This window comes from Dendropsophus ebraccatus, chromosome 2, assembly GCF_027789765.1.
Source record: "Dendropsophus ebraccatus isolate aDenEbr1 chromosome 2, aDenEbr1.pat, whole genome shotgun sequence".
In the NCBI taxonomy this organism is placed as follows: domain Eukaryota; kingdom Metazoa; phylum Chordata; class Amphibia; order Anura; family Hylidae; genus Dendropsophus; species Dendropsophus ebraccatus.
The window spans coordinates 162,955,470-162,977,597 of record NC_091455.1 but is presented as its reverse complement, the minus strand read 5'-3'; the positions used below and the strand labels follow the sequence as shown (position 1 = coordinate 162,977,597).

Here is a 22,128-nt window from a genome sequence, read left to right as displayed (position 1 = left end):
CAGGAGTAAAGGGTAAATTTAGCGTTTTTCATACCTTATTTTATATCATACGTGATGGTGCTTGTTCAAGTAAAAAGTGATCTTTTATCAACTGCAGATTGTGTTAAGTGGGCGGGGCCTTGCGGCATTAGCGCCACTTAGCCCCGTCCACAACACCACAGTTGGTCCCGCCCCCTTGCCGGCCATTGGTACAGGCTGGCTGAAAGGTCTAGACCCCACCCCCTTTATGGCGGCCAACAATGGGCGTCAAGGGGGAGGGGCCAACGGTGCCGTTGTGGGTGGGGCTAAGTGGCGCTAATGCCGCTATGTCTCGCCCACTTAATACAATCTGCAGTTGATAAAAGGACACTTTTTACTTGAACAAACACCATGACGTATGATATTAAATAAGGTATGAAAAACGCTAAATTTACCCTTTACACCTGTGTAGAGATGTCAGAATGCACAAAGGGGGTGACAGTGTCACTTTGAAGAGAACAAAGTGTGAACATAGTCATAGACTATGTTTACACTAAATAAAAAAGAATTAAGGTATCTGCCTTTTCTGACATGTTATTACTGCATTTTAGTTGACCTCAATGGACTGCATTGAAGTCAATGGTATGACAGACTCCCAATGCACACATTCTATTAAATAATAGACGTTGTTTGTGCGGATGTCAAAATAATCAATATGATAATTATTTGTGGACATCTTTTGCAAACAGACGTTACCGTACTTTCACTGTCTTTCCTATTTTTCAATTAAAGAAACATTCAAATGCTGAAGTTTTTTCCTCTCCATTTTTGAAAAGAAAAAATTATTTCCGTAATTTTGAGTCAAACTAGAATAATCTACAAACTGCTGCCTTTGCACTGACAGGACCCCAAACAGTAAAACGATGTCGGTCATTTTAGACTCAAAATGACGGAAGTCATTTTAAACAGAGCTGAAAAAAACGTTGTGTGAACATAGCCTTTTGATGTCTACACAGACAACGTCCGTCATTTTATACACTGTGTGCATTGGACGTTCATCATTCCATTGACTTCAATGCATTGCATTAAAGCCAATTGAATTGTTGCAAAAACTGACGTTTTTTTTAAATAGAAAAAAAAATAATAAACAGACAGGAAAAAATGCCATGTGAACATAGCCCTATTGTTTCCTTATTTTAGGGATTTATTGATTTATTTTGCTGTGTGTGAACATAGCCTAAAAGCTTTGCAAATTCATATCAGACATATCAGTTTAATTTCCATGTATTTTTTGCTGGTTTATGGTCTCAATAGAGCAGGGGTTAGTCTAGATTACTCCCCTTAAATTCAGGCACTATAGAGTAATTTGGTATAGAAAAAGTATCTGCCCTAATGCAATATAAGAGCTGTTAGAAATGTGTTGACTAGATTGACACCTGTTTCCGGTGGCATCCAGCAGAATGGAAAATGCATCAATGCACTAGAATCCATGGTGTAACTCAGAATCAATCATTAATAAGTAATGCAATGTACATTATATACAATTTAGCATCTGTTTTATGCATGTAGTAATAATATATAAACTGCCGAATGGCATTAAAGGTTAATAAAGTACCCTATACAATTATTAGGTGTTCTGTTTGCAGCATATAAACAGTGATGCAGAATGCTGGATGCTCGGTAAGAATGACACTACCGCTGGAAATATTGTGCCATGTGCTGTCAGATATATTTTAACATTACAGTATGTGGCTAAATATAGAAATCTCAACACAGAAAAATTGCATTGTTAAAACAATAATGACATGAAAGTGCGTATACAGAATATGTAGCAGCAATGAGTGAAGTTGTGCTTATTGTTTACAGGTATGGGAAAATTGTATCGACTAAGGCAATCCTGGACAAAAACACGAATCTATGCAAAGGTATGTAAAAAGATTTCTTTGAAAACGCTGGGCTCCTATGACTTGAATGAACAACAATCTGTTCCGGATTAAGTTGTGCTGATTATAGAAATGTAAAACTGTTCAGCATGTTCCATCTCCAGGGTTTAGCATGGTATTTATTGGCATGTGACCAATGTAGTTTGCATAGAAAGCTCTATGGATTCATGGACGTAAGAATCATGTGTTTTTATTGCGCTTTTGCTTCAGGCTAGGTATTGGTTACAAGTTTTAAAAATGGATGGTTTTCAGAGCTATTGGGATGCTTTGCATAATTGAATTGTATGTATTTTAAGATGATTTTTTTTTAGGGGGTGGAGTGCCTATATTTTCTATTTCCCTGCTTAAAGAAGTAGTCCATTTTTTTCTCATGTAATCTGCTTAACCTGTGGGAAACATACTTACTATCCATGCTCCCACTGCCACGGCAATTCTTTTGTAGCCAGTCAGGTGCACAACACTTGTATTTGGGGTCGGCGAGTGCACTGCCCACTCATCCAATCAGTGGTTGAGGAGGGACATGAATCGTTGTACTTGTACTTTTTTGTATTGTGGTACTGTATATCTTGTTCCAAGCATATACCTCTGCCACTGGGGACATTTATCAATTAAAAAAGGTGTATTTTTAAGCGAAAATAAATGTGTCTCTTTAGGTTTGCTGGCAGTCTTCCTATGTTATATGATGGTATATATGCAAGTGGACTGTCAAGTAGCCCAAAAAGTTCCTCTGCCCTGTTTGTATCCACACAGGGATGGTCAGCATTTAAAAATAATGCAATAAAGGTTTCACTCACCCAGCGTTGTGGTTTGTCTTAATATTCTCCACATTGGGTGAAATCACCTCTTGGACATATTAGTAGGGTTCGGCTGAGTCCTTGAAATATGGTATATATCGGGGGGTCGCGTTTCGGTTGGTAATGCTACTCTCTCCCGCTGTAGAACTTTAAACAGAGTGCTTTCAGATTCCACCTACGGAAGCCTGAAATGGTCACTCAACCTTAGAGCTGTGTTTTGAATTGTGGCTCTATTCTATTAAAAAGAGAGTGCAATACCTGTGGAAAGATGTAGAACTGTTTTTGGAAGAAAGCAACAATGTATGGAAAGTACTTTTAGTACTCTAATATATTATTTGAAAATGGGTTTTCTGTATCCTGTAAACAGACAAGGGAAAAATAATACTTTTTTTTTCCCCGGACCTCAAACACTATTTTAAAGTTTGAAAGGGTTACCTGAATAACCTAAGGAATTTTCTAAAGTATAAGAAGCCATATCATTTCCAGCAGTGGACTTTGTTTTGTGGAGCACCCCTGCATTATAAATATATTTTGATGTAATAAAATGTAAGGTGTTGGAATTGATTGCATGGTATTGTTCCAGATCCATATAGCAAGAGGCGTAGAGCTTGATTTGGCAGGAGTTCCTAAGTTACTTTCATATCTTTGGGCGCTGACAGAATAAATAATCTATGCCTATTGGATAGGGAATAGAAGAGAGTTAAAATGCCAAACATATAGGCACATTTCACTGAATGTGAATTACTATCATCTACATCTGTCCCCACTGACTGGTTAATTATGTGCATGCAGGTTTACTTGCAGTTGAATGAATACTTATTGCCATCTATATTCCATCCTGATCTTCCATTGTGTATCATAAAGCAAACGGAGCAGCCGGAGAATCATTATATTTGTCAAACAAAATATGCTTCAAGTATCATATATTTACTGTTCAATCTTCAGGTCTAGGTCATTCATCCATGTCGAAGTGCCTCTGTGAGCCATGCTGAATAATGGAACCTGTTTTGTTTGCAGAATGGTCAGTTTAATATTTCTGACTTGAATGTAGGAAAATAAGAGCGATCTACAATGTGGTTAAAGTACCTGTGTTTCTTTGTTTTTTCAAGTCATATTTTAATATATTAATATTGGTACAACATTTAGACTATCTTTATGACAATCTTTTCTAAGGGTAGCTTCACACGTACCGTATCGCAGTGGATTTGACTAAATGAATGAACACAGCATCAAATCTGCACCATCAAATCTGCTGTGGATCTGTTGCGGATCCGCAGCAGAAAATCCACTGCGATGCGTTACGTGTGAAGCTACCCCAAAAGAAGGTTGATCTGGCAGAGTTTGCTGCACAAACAATCAATGATCATCAGGCAGCCATGTGTTTCTCCTGCACTGCAGGGAATGTGCAACATTTTAGGGTGCCTATGTAACTAAACGGACTACTATGTAATACATGGTCATGCCAAGTTCTACAATGTTCGAGCTTTTTGCAGTGGGTCCTTACTTGAGCCACTAGCAGTGGCTCCTAACCTAACTTAATGCCAAACATTCATAGAACATTCATAGGGCAAGGGTATCATCCTCATGGGACAACATTTTACACTTAATGGCTGTAGGAAGTAGGATATCCAGAGATCTGTAGCTAAAAGATTGAGCACCTACACAATCTTATGTCACTAAGCTATAGAGAGGGAAAAAAAATTAGACTTCCAGGAATGCAATTATAGACGCTTATACTATATTGATTGCTAAAGAAAAGAAATACTATGTATGTGTGCGGCTGTATTTTTTATGCGGCTGGAAATGTGTGGCTGAAACTACGGCCGTGGGAAAAAATAGACATGCGGCTGAAAACATGCGGTCATTTACTTGGAAATCTGGTTCAACTAAAAATAACAAAAGAAAGTGATGCAAACTGGGAAAGCAGGGAAACAGTTTACATGAATTGCTATTACCGGGGTTTGCGATCCTCTGCAGTATGCCGATGCTGATGCCTCTCATGGTTAATATATTGAATTAATAAAACACATTTTCGTTGTAATAAAGGTGTTTTATTAATTAAATATTAATTAGTACAGGAAGCTCCAGTAAGCCGTTAATTCATATTGCCGGCAATAGAGCATTCTGTACTAATCATCACTTTACTTTAATTAAAACATCAAATGTTTCTTCTAATTATGTTATCACAATAGCATTATTAGAAGAAACATTTAGAATTATATGTGCGCTCAGCTGATTGGCTGATCGGCTGGGCGCACATATAATTAGCGGGTCCGCAGCACAGTGACTTCATTGTGCTGTGGACCAGCGAAGAGGACACATCGGGGTGAGTATAGAGCTCTCCCCACCCCCTCCAGTGCACTGCACCCATACCAGTAAGGAAGGGGGGTTACTTAACCCCTTCCTTGCTGTGATGGGTGCAGTCTGACATCAGTCTGGCCCCCAAGGGGTTAAGGGGGAAGCAATACATCCTTCCTTAACCCCTTGGGGGCCAGACTGTAAGCAGCAATCTGTAAAGATGCTGCATACTGTAAGGAGCACAACACCCCTCACAATGATGGGTGTTGTGCTCCTGTTTTTGTGTTTTTTGTGTGTTTCTCCCTTTTTGTTTTTCAGATATCGGTATCCTGTGGATTACGTCGGATTCCGTGGACTACGTCGATGACCAGCGTTTTTTTTTTTTTTTATAAAATGGTCAATGAGGGGTGTGGGGGTGTTTTTATTTGAATAAAAACAATTTTTAACTTGTGTCTTGTCTTTATTTCTTTACTTTATAGACTTAGTAGTGGAAGCCGTCTAATAGACGGAATCCATTACTAGGTCGGGACCTAGTGTTAGCCTGTATAAAATGGCTAACACTAACCCCCCATTATTACCCCAGTACCCAATGCCACCAGGGGTACTGGGAAGAGCCGGGTGCCAGTGGTCCCGGAGCGTCAAAATTGGCGCTCCTGGACCGGGCGGCAGCAGGCTGGTAAGATTTAGGCTGGGGAGGCCCTAAAACAATGGCTCTTCCCACCCTGGTGTTACCAGGCTGCTGTCGTTTGGTTTTTAACCCGGCTGGTTATAAAAATAGGGGGGAACCCCATGCGTTTTTTTAATTATTTATTTATTTAAAAAAAACAAACATGCAAAACGGCCCCGACTTGGTAATGGATTCCGTCTATTAGACGGCTTCCACTACTAAGTCTATAAAGTAAAGAAATAAAGACAAGACACAAGTTAAAAAATTGTTTTATTCAAATAAAAACACCCCCACACCCCTCATTGACCATTTTATAAAAAAAAAAACAACAAACAACCGCTGGTCATCGACCTAGTCCACGTAATCCGACGTAATCCACAGGATACCGATATCTGAAAAGCAAAAAAAGAGAAACACACAAAATACGCACAAACGGGAGCACAATCATCATTGTGAGCGGTGTTGTGCTTCTTACAGTATGCAGCATCTTTACAGATCGCTGCTTACAGTCTGGCCCCCAAGGGGTTAAGGAAGGATGTATTGTATCCCCCTTAACCCCTTGGGGGCCAGACTGATGTCAGACTGCACCCATCACAGCAAGGAAGGGGTTAAGTGACCCCCCTTCCTTGCTCGGAGGGGTGCAGTGCTGGGGAGGGGGTGGGGAGAGCTCTATACTTACCCCGATGTTGTCTCTTCGCTGGTCCGCAGCACAATGAAGTCACTGTGCTGCGGACCCGCTAGTAATATGTGCGCTCAGCCGATCAGCCAATCAGCTGAGCGCACATATAATTCTAAATGTTTCTTCTAATAATGCTATTGTGATAACATAATTAGAAGAAACATTTGATGTTTTAATTAAAGTAAAGTGATGATTAGTACAGAATGCTCTATTGCCGGCAATATGAATTAACGGCTTACTGGAGCTTCCTGTACTAATTAATATTTAATTAATAAAACACCTTTTCGTTGTAATAAAATCAGTTTCGTTGTTCAATAATTTAATTTAAATGAATCCATCATTGTGCAATTAAATATACTGTCAAAAAATAAATATATATATAAATATACATTTATTTATATATATATTTATTTTAACAGTATATTTAATTGCACAATGATGGATTCGTTAGAATTAAATTAATGAACAACGAAAGGGACTTTATTACAAAGAAAATGTGTTTTTTTAATTTAATATATTAACTATTAGAGGCATCGGCATTCGGCATCATTGCCGGCTATTTTTGAAGTACTCCGTACGGACCGCCTTTCAATCCACGGCCGCATTTCCAGCCGCAAACAATGATCTTGTTCATTTTTTACGGGTCCGTTTACGATCGGGCTGTAGATTCATACATAGTGTGCACTGTGCAGCCGTATATCGTATACTGCTGCACATATCGTATCGTATAGTGTACGCATGAATCGGAAAAATCCGGCCGATACAGCCGCACAGATACAGAGTGTGAACTTAGCCTAAAGGGGTACTCCAGCTAAAGGTAAACAAAATAAACTAGCTGCAGAAGCAGCAAGCATTTCTTACCTGTCTGACCCAGTTCTAAAAACTACCAAAAATATTTTTGTTTTGTGGGTCTTAGTTCCGTATTTTGTGGCTGTACTTCCTGGGTGAGCAGTTGCTAAGTACTACAAGTTCCAGAATGCAATGCTTTCCCTCAGCTGTTCATCACAGTCCTCCACCCTGCCTATTCCCTGCCCAAAGCTGTTGCAGAACATCTAGGCTGTGTTCACACATTGCAGTTTTTTTGTGTTACTGAATTATTTAATTGCAGTACTATATCATTTGCAGTCCTGCATCATTTCATTATGATCAAGCATCTTTTGTCTTTGAACTTGAGCACCGAAATAAGGACTTTATCCGATATTATGTTACATGGGATTGGTAGTGCCTTCTGTGTCGTTTAGCATCATTTTATTGTGTTAATGCATCATTTTTGTAAAGGCACTGCAATAGTGCAATGAAACGCCAACGTGTGTGAACATAGGCCTAATTTCACTGCAGACTTTTACACAATGTGGTGGCAGCAGCTGCTTCTGTCCGTTTTAATCCGTTGTCCCATTGACTTCCATTATTATCAAAACGGATGTTTTTTTTCTTTTAACTTAAAATTGAGGTTGACTAAGTTTTTATGTACTTAAAAAAAATTGATCCTTTTTTTTTATAATGGAAGTCAATAGAAAAACTGTTGAAAACGGATGCACACAAATGCAACAGATTTTTTATCCGTTAAAAAAAAAGATTAAAAAAAACAGATCGCAAAAACGTAGTGTGACTCCAGCCTAACACTGTCTTTAACCCCCAAACCCCCATATGTAAGAATATGTGATGTGGTATATAAATATATCAACTGAATATGATGGGCTTATTTCAATATATCTACTGTGGTTGTCAATGTATCTGGAAGATGGCAACGTCCAACTAAATTTTTTGAATGCTCAATGAAGGAAATATATGAAGGCCTTTTCTCTCAGGTTCTTTTAGCGGTTGTGAGTGGTTTATTCCTAGACATGATCATGTAGTATGGAGTAATTATTACATGGGTAATTGTTTCTTTTCAAGTTTCCTTACAGCAGAGGATATTATATATTTGGGCCATTTAAATGGAGTTGTGTATAATCTGTACACTTTGCACTAATTTACTTATACTAAACTCTTTGGAACTTTCCAACTGTCCTTCAAAATAGAGATTTTAGTGAAGCCTCTCTTTTTCTGTAGTTTCTACGGCCTAAGAATATCTTTCATTGTCACTCTGCTCAGCTCCCTGATCGAGGTGGCTCTCTGAATGACAAAGGTACAACAGTCTCGCCTGGGGCCGTAAATATTGATTTCAAATTACTCTCACATCTTTCATGTTAGAGTATTGGCTAAATCATTGCAAAATAATCACTTGCTCTTGAATTCTCTCGCAGACAGTGTTCACTGAAATATGATTTGGGAGAGGAAACAATTCCCTATGAGTTATATAGTTCGTATTCTTATGTGGGGGTATATTACTCAACAATTTCATGTTAATAAAACTCTACTCCGGATAGGATTTTTAAATTACAACTGTGGAGTCTGCATCTCACAACGTGGTTTATGGAAGAAATAAAATGTATTTGCCCTGAGGTCTAAATGAAAACAGATATTTAGATTTCTTTTGTCTCTTCACTGTCACACACTGTATCTATACTGCTAGACTTAACTATTTTTAAAATAAAGTGTAAAGATACATCACAACTGATGAGCAGGCTTTCCAGTCAATTACTTGGAAATGACTCTGTAGCCGTCGGCAGATACCCTGTCATTTCACCACTAATAACATCCTTGTCAAAAGTTTGTAATGTTAGAAATGAATTGGAATTTATCTGTAACATGACATTACTGATGTCTATGATTTTTGTCGTATTTTTGGTATAAAATGTATTTTTTTATATTAAAATAATTGCGACTACAAGAGACAAAGCAGGTGATTGTAGAACTGTAATACTAATAAACAATTGCTTTCAATGTATGTATATATTTTGATGGTGAAGACTATGGGGGAGAGTTATAAAACTGGTGTAAAGTAGAATTGTCTTAGTTGCCCCTAGCAACCAATCAGGTTCCACTTTTCATTCCACACAGATTCTATGAAAAATGAAAGGTGGAATCTCATTGGTTACCAGGGGCAACTAAGACTATTCTACTTTACACCAGTTTGATAAATATCCCCCTATGTGCTTTATCTGTTTGCTCTTTAAAGGGAACATGTCACCAAGACAATGCTATCTAATCTATTACCATCATGTTAGAGAGCAGGAAAAACTGAGTAGTTTTAAATATATCTTTGTGGGGAAAAGATTCTGTATAACTTGTCACATGTTGATTGGATTCCCTGCTCATTCTGTGATAAGGAGTCCGGTGGGCAGTGTCACTCAATGGACTGGACTCTTTAGCGTAGAAACATCAGAGATTTCAATCAATAAATTACAATTATACTGAATCTTTTCCTGTAAAGATATATATCAATCCACTCAGCTTCCTCTGCCCTGTAACATGTTGGTCATAGATTAGATAGCATTAACAGGTTCCCTTTAACATACAATACAACACATTTTTGTAATAAAAAAAACAAACATGATTTTGATGATTTTGCCAATACTCAGTAGTTGATAAATATCAACTACTGATAAGTTGCTTGTATTTAATTCGTATTATGAGAAATTGAAATCTTTACCTAAATTGAAGGTACAGTAAGATAAGGGTAGACACACCTGTATTTTTTTTTGCACACACATCTATTTTGAAAGTTCATATAGCTATACATTGGTACCTTGGTTAAAGAGTAACTTGGTTTAAGAGCATTTTGGTTTAAGAGCTCACAGTTTTTAAAAATTATCACTTGGTTTAAGAGCATCGCTTTGAATTAAGAGCTCCCTGTACTGGGTGGGAGTGCAAGTAAAGGAGGGGCATGGTCTGCATAGCGGGGTCTACAGCACTGTACTCTGACCCAGAAAGTGTCCCTCCCCTTCCAAATGATAGCAGATCCACTTCAGGCTGGGGCTTGCATCAGGGGACAGGAGGTGATCTCTTGATAGCTGTAACCCCTCTCTCCCTGGACAGAGAGTGCTGCATGTATGCGCCCACTTCTGCCCTGCTCATTGCTTCATGCTCCCTGCAGTCTCTGTCAGCTCTTGTGTTTCCTATCTTCTCCATTACTGTACAGTAACTTAAAATATCACATATTCTGGGGTTTCTCAATGTTTGTTTCATTTGTTTTACATGTTATTCAGAATAATAAATCATTATTTTTGGGGTGTTAAACCAATTATCTGCATTTCTATGATTTCTTACGAGAAAATTTGCTTTGGTTTTAAAGTGGATTTGGTTTACAAGCGCGGTCCTGGAATGAATTGTGCTCACTGTATAATCATTAAAAGGGTTATGCTTAGTGATGAATGAGTACTAAAATGCACGGGTGCTCGTTATTTGAGACGAATATCTCCGTATACTCAAGTGCCGGAAACTCCAGCATTTTTGCAGGGGACCCAAGTTCGGTAGAGGGAAAGTGGTGTGAAAACCTGTCAACCTCAGAAAATTATGGAAACACCACGGAAATGGACAGGACACAGCAGCATGTATGGATGCCTTTGAGGCTGCCTAATCGCACCATCATGCCAAATTCTGGGCAACAGCTGTGGGATACAATCTGTTGACGGCTGCACCTATACACACTCTGTGACACCCCCTTTACACTGAACAAGCAGTAGTGAAATTAGATATGCTTTGTGTAAGAAATACAGAAATCAGAAAATTTAGTAGAGGGCGCACTAGTTTTTAAGGGGCTGTGGGATACAATCTGTTGAAGGCTGCACCTATATACACTCTGTGACACCCCCTTTTACACTGAACAATCAGTAGTGAACTTAGATATGCCTTGTGTAAGAAATACAGAAATCAGGAAATATAGTAGAGGTCCCAATAAAAGAGTACACTGAGCACTTCTTAGGGGTCTGTATGCAACACCTAATGTCCCCTTTCTGCCAGCAGCCGATCACCACAGTGTGCTGCTGAAATGGTAGCTGCACTGCAAGTCCCAGGCAGCAGTCTGTAGTAATACAATTAAAAAATGATTTGAAGCCCTTACAAGGGCTGTTTGGTTGTTTTGCTAGTATTCCCTGCCTACTGGAATGCTAACTCCCTCCCTAACGCTCTCCCTGACCAGCAGCAGCTCTGTCCCTAATCTCTTCCAGCATACGTCTGAAGCGAACACTACCGGCTGCGATTTTTATATGGCAGGGTCATCTGATCTGGCCAACCAATCGCTGCTATCGACATGTATGGGTCCCACGTGATCGCAGTATGTACCAAAGAGTCTCCTGCATGTTTATTGGCTGAGAAATAGCGCCCAAACTTACAGGAAATAGATGATGAGATTTTCTCCAGTATCACAAGATGCTTGTACCATCGAGTACCTTAATACTCGAACGAGTACCAAGCTCGGACGAGCATGTTCGCTCATCACTAGTTATGCTGTTCATTAGAGATGAGCGAACAGGGTTCGGGTTCGAGTCGATCCGAACCCGAACGTTCGGTATTTGATTAGCTGGGGTTGCTGAACTTGGATAAAGCTCTAAGGTTGTCTGGAAAACATGGATACAGCCAATGACTATATCCATGATTTCCACATAGCCACCGCTAATGAAATGCCGAAAGATCGGGTTCGGATCGACTCGAGCATGCTCGAGGTTTGCTCATGTCTACTGTTCATTCAAATGAGTACCGTACTGTATCACAAACAACAGTCATCACGCGCAACTTCCACTGACACTTTAATCCATAAAGAGGTTGTCCAGTTGCGAAAAATTAAAATTCTGATACTTATTAGACCAAGATAACCATGGAGACCAGACATGTATTACTGCCACACTGTAAACTCAATTTAGGAACATATACATAATATCAATTGTTTAAATTGTACAGACTTCAAGGTATTCTATAGGAAGTTAAAAAAAAAAAATATATATATACTGTGTATATATATATATATATATATATATATATATATATATATATATATGGTCTTCCTTCTTACTTTTATATACAGAGAAAGGACACAGATTATTTGCGCAAATGGTACACAAATACTAAATACACATTGCATGAGAAGTAAGAGACAATAAAATACTAAGAAGCTATGTATGTACAAATCCAATCAAAGTTAATCCAACACTGACATTGGTCCAGAGCAATAAAAATGAAATGAAGCATAGTTAATAAGTAAAAACATAAGTGACAATTTAAATGTCTTAACAGGGAATTCTACCTAGATTTAAAGGGGTTATCCAGCTCTACAAAAACATGACCACTTTTCCCCCTCTCTTGTCTCCAGTTCAGGTGCGGTTTGCAATTAAGCTCCATTCACTTCCATTGAACTGAGTTTGAAACCCCACCCAATCTGGAGACTAAGGAGAGGGGGAAAAGTGGCCATGTTTTTGTAGCGCTTGATGAGATAAACTTGATCTAAAGGGACCATATTAGGTACATTTGTAAGTGAGTATTGTCTTTCTTTTGTGAGTCAAAAGTACAGGCAACCAGCTCTTTTGATGCCTGCAACACAACCATGTAGTGTTGTTGATTAGCTTAAAGGGTACCTATTATTTATACAAACTGACATGTCATAGTGACATGTATTGGTCGGGTAACACAAAGTTCAGTTCGGCACACTAGATATCAATTTCTCGGCACTCACCAATATGCTGAATTCGTATTTATTGCATCTTCAAGATGAAATCAAATAAGTATAGGACGCGTTTTGGCAACAGTTAATAAAGGTAATACGCCGAAACGCGTCCTGTACTTATTTGATTTCATCTTGAAGATGCAATAAATTCAGCATATTGATGAGTGCCGAGAAATAGATTTTATGTATTGGTCGGGGTCTGGGTGCTGAGACCCCTACCAATCATAATAAAGAAGGGGCAGGCGTGCACAGTAGCACAGGCTCTGCTTCATATCTATCTCACTGCTAATGTAGCATTTAATGGAATTATAATGGAGCCCTGTGGAACTTCTGGTAATGGCTGTACTGGAAGTTCCATAGCGCTTTATTATAATTCCGTCGTGTTACTTTAGCAGTGAGAGCAGAGATGAAGAGGCAGAACGTGTCTGCAGCGCACATCCGCTCCTTCATTCTAATGATTGGTGGAGGTCTTAGCACCTGGGCCACTACAAATCTCTGACAAGTCGTTATGACATGTTAGAAGTTTCTTTAAATGATAGGTGCCCTTTAAGTTAATTTCCACAGGCATGGCAATAAAATATAAATAAATGGCCATTACAACGAGACTCTGATGTCCCAACATATGATAATTCAGCAGTGTGATGCATTGGGAGTACAGAGGCAAATTAATGCATCATACTAACTATACAATGCAATTAAACTAGATCTCAATGGAACCATCTCTTTATGTATTATAGAAAGTAACATAATTGAATGTAGAGTCTTGTGATGTTGCTACAAATTATATTTTAAACTTTAGAACATAACAAGCCATTGGCAAGCATATCTTATACTGTATGTCCCCTTACTCAGTTGAAAATTCTTGAAAATAATAATTATGTAACAGGGTTAAAGGACAACTCCCACGGGACCCCCCCCAAAAAAAAAACAAAAAAAAACAAACACCATACTCACCATCCCTCCGGTGACGATAGCCACTCGATTCGCCCGCTATCCGCCTCTACGTCTCCGCCGTCCACTGTCCAGCGATGTCTCTCACTTCCGGGTCCAGGGGATGGAAAAGGCTGCCAGTGCGCTTGCGCACCGGCAGACTTTTCATTGGCGCATCATATGGCTTCCAGCAAGCTCAGCCAATCAGGGCTGAGCAAGCTGGAAGCCATGTCATGTGCACCAGCAGCCTTTTCTCTCCCATTCACTTTCCATTAAGATGCCGAGGAGGAAGAAGACTCGGACCACCCCCCACTCTGATGTCGTCGTCTCAAGATGGTGCCCGGGAGAAGAGAACGGTGACGACCATAATAAGTAATGTATAATTTCTTTAACTTCCGTGGGGAAGGGGGCCAGACCGGATATTTAACCATATTACAAAGTTATATAAGCAATCCGAAAGGAGACCCCCGCACCGCTCACTCTCCGCTTGCAAATTGTACACCCTTGCGCTGCCACTTAGTATCCAGACTGCTCAAGGTGCTCAACAACACTGAAAACCAGTAGTAGAATACACTTCCAATGGAAAGAAGGAAAGTCGGAGCACGTCGAAGACGTACAAAGTTATAGAACTTTGTAATGTGTGTTAAATAAGCAAACAAATTTGTGGGAGTTGTGTTTTAAATAGTTTGATATTATTTGATATTATACAGGTTTCTGTAGCTTTCTGAATCTTGAATCAATAGTTAGATTAAAAGTGTTACTATCATTTATGGATGGGATTGCATGCTTCATCTGTTTATAACTAGTGATCACTGCAGGTCTCAGGACTGAGATCTGATGTGATCCAAATTGTTGACATGCCTGGATAATAATTTTTTTTTTTAATATTTTTTAAAGATAAATTACAATAACGCTTTAATGTCTAAAGGTGCCAATACACCTTTAATAACTGTCGGCTGAATAATCATTCAGTCACTCACATGTCTTATTGTAAGAAGGTATTGCATTATCATTTTTAAGTTTGCATGAATCAGACATTTCAGTACATTCCATTGTGGTCAGTGAATTTTAAAAATGAGCTGGATAATACTGGAAATTGTATAAAAGTTCATAAAGTAATGACCACAAGAACATTACTCCTCAGTAAGTGAGGACAGCAGGAAATGTCTATGACCTTGGGAATCTTGTTTCCTTTCTTGAAGATAGTCTCAAAGCTAAATTGAATTATTCCAACACATATTACTGTATATGCTGCCATTATTAATTCCTGACACTAAATACAAACAGTATCCAATTGCTCCAGATGCAAATGTATAGGAAATAAAAGTTATTTATATGAACTTTTGACATATTGTAGAAACGTGTCAAAAGTTTAGATCGTACCAGGTCTTAGTCTTAAAACCCACCGTGGTCAGGAGTTATAGGTATAGAGTGAAATCCAGCTCCTCTAACCAGTCGGATGGGGCAGGCTGGTTAATAGAGTGGAGCGTGATACTGTGTGCTTCACTTGGTCATGACTTCAGTCCTGTGCAATCAAAACTTTTCATAGGATGGTATAAGACTATTATTATTCTTCAGTTATTATATATACAGTACGTCAGCCCTCAGCCAAATGTTCTTTAGGAATCACAATAAGAAACTTAAATTCAATGCTGAGATGATCCTTTTTAGGTACAATTCAACTTTCAGCTGCATTTTGCAGAATAGTCTATAAATTGAATATTGAAAATTGATGATTTTAGTTTAGCTTTCTATTTTCTCTTTTTTTTTGTTGGCCCCTTTTGTTGCTTAGCATCTTTTGAAGGTAAAAATGTATCTTTCTAATGTGTCTAATGTATCTTCACTTTTGATTGTACAGAACATTATTTTGACTTTTGTTCCAGAAAAAGCAATTACATTAAATCAGATTCTTATTAACATTATTAGAATATTAAAACTAGCAGACAAAGGAAAGTTTTAAATAGTGGCCCAAAATGATAGTATTGTACTGTACTTAAATATTTTCAATTATCCACCTGCGTATTAGAATTGCTGTTAGGCTATATTTCCGCTATGAAATTTTAATGCAAAATGACTGCCACAAATAATCATTATATGTGGCCGTTATTATGTGCATAATTAGTGACACAGAATATGCATGCTGCTTAAGGACCCCTTCACACATACACGTCAGTTTCTACTGTCAGGAAATCCTGATTAGGAGGCTTCAGAAAGCATCAGGGTTTACTGACAGTAATCAGTTTTACCTTCAGTAAACCATCAGGAATTGCCTTTAGGATTAAATTATGGTCTAGTATGCCAACATACATTCCATTAACATCAAATGTACCCAACATGCACCCACATGGCCCCTTGTGTTCTGTGCCACCGTCTTCCCCTCATGTACTGTGCCACTGTGTCCCCTCATTTACTCGCCTTTGTCTCCCCGCCATCTATTGAAATCCTCTAATTTGATTGATGTAGACTTGTAGACACACCATGCTGTGAGATGTAGTTTACAGCTTACAACCATGCTAGGAGATGTAGTTCTACTGTGCCACTGCCTCCTCTCTCCTATACAGTTTTATTCTCTAATCTGTTGCAGAACTACAACTTCCATTATAAACTGCCAATAGGGCTCAATGGGGGTTGTAGTTCTGTAACCTGGATGGCAACAGGTTGCAAAACTATGACTCCAACCATGAACTGTTAGCAGAACACGATGGGGGTTGTGATGATGTCTGGCGGCTGGGCGTGGATGGAAGCCTGGGGGCCTGTTCGGGGTGGTGAAATGTCGGGCGGCTGTTGCAGTCCGGTGGTGGTGTCAGCAGGAGGCCAGGGGCTGCCTTTATCAGTGAGGTCCGGGGGGATGGTGCTAGTCCGGCGCCCGATCATTGCTGTGGTCCCGGAGGGAGGCTGATGGTGTCTGGCGGCTGGTGCAGCTGAAGCACCAAGATTGTCACCAAGGTCCGGGGTAGGGAGGGGATGATGGCTACAGGCGGTAGGGCAGCCATGTGATTTTAAGCCTGAAATCACATGGTATTCCTGTGTACTTTGTGGGAAACATGAAAAACAGCACATAATAGTTTAATTATATAATATTATATATATACAGTATATATATATATATATATATATATATATATATATATACTTAGATAACCACTTAGAGGGTAAAGCAGTAAAGCCATTACATGTATTATTTTACACATTTTTAAGCATACATGATACAGAGCCTATGGAGGAGAGAAGGAGTCATGTGAACATGTATTGCTGTGCTTGGGGTTTATACACAAATGGAATGTCACGTTTAGCAATAAACACTGTAGGTGGTTGTTTGACAGATTTCCACCCTGTCAGACCTCCGACTGGCACCCCTGCAATGCAATCATGGGGCAACAACTGATTAGCAAGGTAGCCAAAGGGCTTCTGAAGTCCTCTGTGACCCCCTAAGTTAACTAGTAACTAGGCAGACTCTACTAGAGAAGAAATGATTTGACAGATCAACTGTTGGATTTTCCTTTTCTTCTCTTTCTAAATACATTTTCTAACCATGGTTTTTGTTTTAGGTGTATGCCTCTGATTTCGTCTAACCCCCTCATGAACATTTTTGGTGTCTCAATTCTCCTGAATCCTGAGTCATCTAAATGTTATGTTTACTTTAATCTTTTAATCAGATTTTTAGCTTTGCTTTAGTTTTAATTAATTCTGATGTTATTGCGTTGCATTGCATTCCATTATTTTTCTAAGAAGAATCATCCTCATGAGATTCAGGGAGTGTTGAATACGTTCTTGTTTCCTTTTAACAAACTGAAATTATAATACATCTTTAAACACTTGCAGACTTCTTGGTGTGTGTTTTGCTTCACTTTGTGATTGCAATTAATTTACTGTCCAAAAAAGCTTATCCTTCTTTTTGGACTATTGTGGAGTCGTATTTTCCAGTCTCTTTGTACTGATTGCTTCCAGTTCTCTTTCTTATTGCATTGCGCAAACAGAGCACTTACAGTACATCCTCTCACATCCAGCATTAATTGTGGTCAATTCAGATGTATCATGAAACATACATAGATCCGTCTCCATAATTGCATTCATTACAGTAAAGTGCCATGCTGTAGCCTTTTATTTTATGAAATTAGAGGGTACAGATGTTGAGCAAGTCATACAAATACTCTGAATAGTACAAGATGAAAATGTTCAGTATACCAAGGAATATGTAAAAAATATGTATGGATAGGTTTATGCTAGACATGAGCAAATCAATTTGTTTCGTGAAGTTCGCGAATATTCGCACAAATTCGTGAATTGCAAACAAATGAATTTCATTAAAACTAGTGGCAAGCAAATTTATGTTTGTAAATGTTTGTATGTTTGCACCAACATGCCGCTAATTGTCTCACATCCATTAAAATAAGGAGGAGAGTAACCTGTTGTTAGCCCTCTATACTGTACATGCCACATGGGATGCTTCTAGTGTACTGGGTAGGAGAGAAGCGGCTACAAGGATAACTCAGCTGTTGGCCACAAAATGAAAGAACAAGTAAATAGGAGATAAAAAAGAGGAAAATAAGGAAAGAAAAGAAAAATTTATATATATATATATATATATATATATTTTTTTTTTTTTTTTTTTTTTCAGTGTAATATAGTAATTTTAATGTCTTTACGCTTTGTGTAGACAGAGCATCAATGTTCCTGTAAAAATAAAGCACATATCATGTCATTCTAGCTCCCTGTAGTATTGCTTTGCAGCATCCACATTGTATTCCTTTTTACTGTTATTACATTTTCTTTAGCTTCGTTTCATGGTATACCTAAAATCTATTGTAGTAGCTAAGTACAGCTTTTGACCTACTTATTTTCAGCTAACCCAAGCATCATACAGTGTTCAGCAGGTACTACTTGCCTTTGCTGTTGAAATTGCTTTAATGTCCCTGTAGTACAGACAAGGGGGCTCCAGGCCAAAGAAAATAAAAACAGCTAAGAAATGTGAACAGAAATAAAAAAGACTTATGCATTTGAATCTAATTTTCACAGCTTACTATCTACTGGATGCAAATATGCAAAGCGGCATACTATTGGGTAATGGTTGTGATAAATTAGCGCTTGCCATTAACAATACTTAATAACCAAGTGAATGCTTTATAAGGCCTACAACATATTATAGTCATTTTGATGAAATGTAACAGAAGTTTATTTCATTGCTTGTTATGTGTCAGTAAAGATCATTGCCGCTATGGCTGCAATGCAATGAGCTTCATAATATACAATTAAAATTATATGTGGCTGTTACAAGCTCTTTCAATCAGAGTTTTCAGCAGAGACTTTGAGGCTTGATCTATGTAATTTCGAAAGTAAATATAACAACTTAAATTATATCCTGTTAGCTTTACTTTTTGTGCTATACGATACATGTGAATATACGAACATATATATTTAGGGACATGCTTATTTATGTTATCTTAGACATCAAACTCTTTTAATTAACCCCTTAAGGATACAAACCCCCTTAAGGTTTTAGTCAATGTTTATTTTTGTGTCTTTGTGATGTCCTTTTTTTCTTTGCTTTTTTTTTTTTATTTTTTACAAATAAACATGCCTAACAGCATGTTACACAGCCAATTTTAGTTTTTGCACATTATTTTTTTTCCTCCTCATGTATAAAAGGCCATAGGACTTGCATTTTTTCACCTACAAACCCTCCCTGGAAGTCCCGCTCCTGGACCCGGTCCTGGGGCGGAGTAATCACGGTCTGAAGCTGAGCGTGCGCGTTATGCAGATCATTAGAGATGAGTCCAACGTCCATAGATAATCACTGCTTCAGTGATTTTTTATGATTTGGATAACGCGTGCGCTGAGCTTCGGGACGTGATTTCTCCGCCCTGGGACCTGGTCCAGGAGAGGCACTTCCAGGAGGGTTAGGTATCCTGGGCTCAACCAGGGGGTCCGGTGGGCACTTCCACGGCAGACGAGCTGACAGGTTCCCTTTAAATCAAATGCCCCAGTAGGTACATTGCTTTGTAGTTTTTTTTACAGGAATAGACAAGCACGGGGATGCCGCTAAAGTGGTCTTTTATCTAAACCAGTCTCTGTGCATGGCGCCAGTTTATTCCCAAGCACCGACCCAGCATGAAGTACTCCCTAGACTTATTCTAATGGAGTCACATCACAGAGGGGGAGGAAAATTGTCACACTGGGGGCCGGCAGACCCGCCTCCAGTGCTTCATGCTGGGCTGATGCTTGTGAATAAACCAGTGCCATGTGCAGGAATCAGGCTGTGGTTCACAAAAAGAATGGCGGCACCAGCATCCCTGTACCGGTGCCGATCTATTCATGTAAAAAACTACAAAGTGATGTACCTAATGGTACATTTGCTTTCATTTTTCCATAAAACATTCTGCAAACCAAAAATAAAAGTCTTTACACCATTGGCCCTATGGTAAAACTGACATGTTATCTATGATCCTCAAGTCAGTACGATGATTGGCAACTTATAATTTTATTTATCTGCATATATGTTACTTTTTTATCCCTTTTTATTCAAAATTTTCTGGATGTGACACACCATTTACCCTATAAGATCAGGAATGTCATAATTTAATTCGGACAATCCTGAATGTGGCAAGAGCAAATATGTATTATTATTATTATTATTATTATTATTATTATCTTATTTTTATTTTAGGTTTTAAAAAAATAACATAGGAAAATGGAGGTGATTTAAACTTTTACTATGGGATGGTATTTTTTTTATTAATTGATTATCTTTTTTGTAGTCTCCCCTGGGGACCCCTATAACCAATGCTCTGTTTGCTCATAGGGATTAAGACAGTACATATATTAGATGTTTATATATTTTATCCTCTGTATAACCAAGAAAGCTAAACAACTGGGCAATATCTTTATACATGGCCTGAAAACTATGTAGCCAGCCACAGACATTCTAAATATTTTAGAATTTATATGCATGTTAAGCCATAAAGTAGTCATCATTATCAAGTTCATAAAGTATTTTCTTAGCTACTTGCAAGCATTTTTATCTCTGATAAAATGTTTTCCGTCGTTTACGACCAATTAAGGTTTAGTTAGTGATGTCCGGCTATTGACTTGTTTGAAGGCTGAACTTGAATAAACTGGAGCATTGCACCCCAACCTTTTGAACTTGAAGGCTATTTGGACTATTTACAGTGGTTGATGGGTCTATTTTAGTTGTTTATCTCAAGCTGTTTGCGTATTTAATGTTGGATTACTATCTAGGATTGAGAAAACTGTAGACATTCAAAACAAGATTTCCTAAGAAATCATTCTGAGTTCAAAAAGTCAAGTAAGTGAAACCAGCAATGTTTCTATAAACATATCTGCTACCACAGAAAATGTACTGGACACAGTTACTGCAACAAATATTTAAAGGGGGTGTCCACTATATTATATTACCATATAATACCATAATCTAACCACTAAATTTGATATTCACTATATCACAATGCATGAGACATTGTTCCCAGCAACGACATTTATAATACCAGGATCTCCAAAATAGAAATTGCCCTTGGAAAGTCAGCCCTGCATTACCAGTGCGGTTTATGTTGTTAGATCTGGTAAAATATCACCTTTGCCTCTGCCAGCCTAGAAAGAGTGAGAATGGGGAAAGTGCTGCCCTCAGCTGGGGAAGGGTGGGAAGGGGAAAAAACCTGTTGCCAGTTGGGAAGGTCTTCCCACTAGGGATGAGCGAACCAAACCGTAACAAACCAGATTAGTTACGAACCCAGCTGGTTATGAAAATAGGGGGAACCCTAGGCGTTTTTTTTTTAATTATTTATTTAAAAAAAAAACCATGTAGGGTCCCCCTATTTTCATAACCAGCCGGGTTAAAAACCAAACAACAGCAGCCTAGTAACACCATGGTGGGAAGGGCCATTTGTTTTGGCCCTCCCCAGCCTTAATATTACCAACCTGCTGCCGCCCAGTCAGGGGCGCCAATTTTGACGCTCCGGGACCACTGGCACCCAGCTCTTCCCAGTACCTCTTGTGGCATTGGGTAATGGGGTAATAATGGGTGGGAGGGTGTTAGTGTTAGCCATTTTATACCGGCTAACACTAAGCCCTGACTTAGTAATGGATTCCGTCTATTAGACGGCTTATACTACTAAGTCTATATAGTAAAGAAGTAAAGACAAGACACAAGTGAAATGTTTTATTTATTTAAATAAAAAAAAAAACCAAACCCCTTGTTGACAATTTTATTAAAAAACAACCGCTGGTCATCAACCTAGTCCACCGAATACTTGTAATCCACAGGATACCAATATCTGAAAAACAAAAGGGGAGAAACACACAAA

At 38.6% G+C, this 22,128-nt stretch overlaps 1 protein-coding gene across 2 annotated transcripts in view; it reads left to right on the top strand.

The window, feature by feature from the left end:
• RBMS3 (RNA binding motif single stranded interacting protein 3) overlaps positions 1-22,128 on the top strand; it is a 426,067-nt gene that overhangs the window by 148,654 nt on the left and 255,285 nt on the right. For both annotated transcript variants that reach the window (XM_069960405.1, XM_069960407.1), the window contains exon 3: positions 1,825-1,883. In XM_069960405.1, coding sequence (XP_069816506.1) covers positions 1,825-1,883 — 59 coding nt within the window. The remainder of the gene's footprint in view (positions 1-1,824; positions 1,884-22,128) is intronic.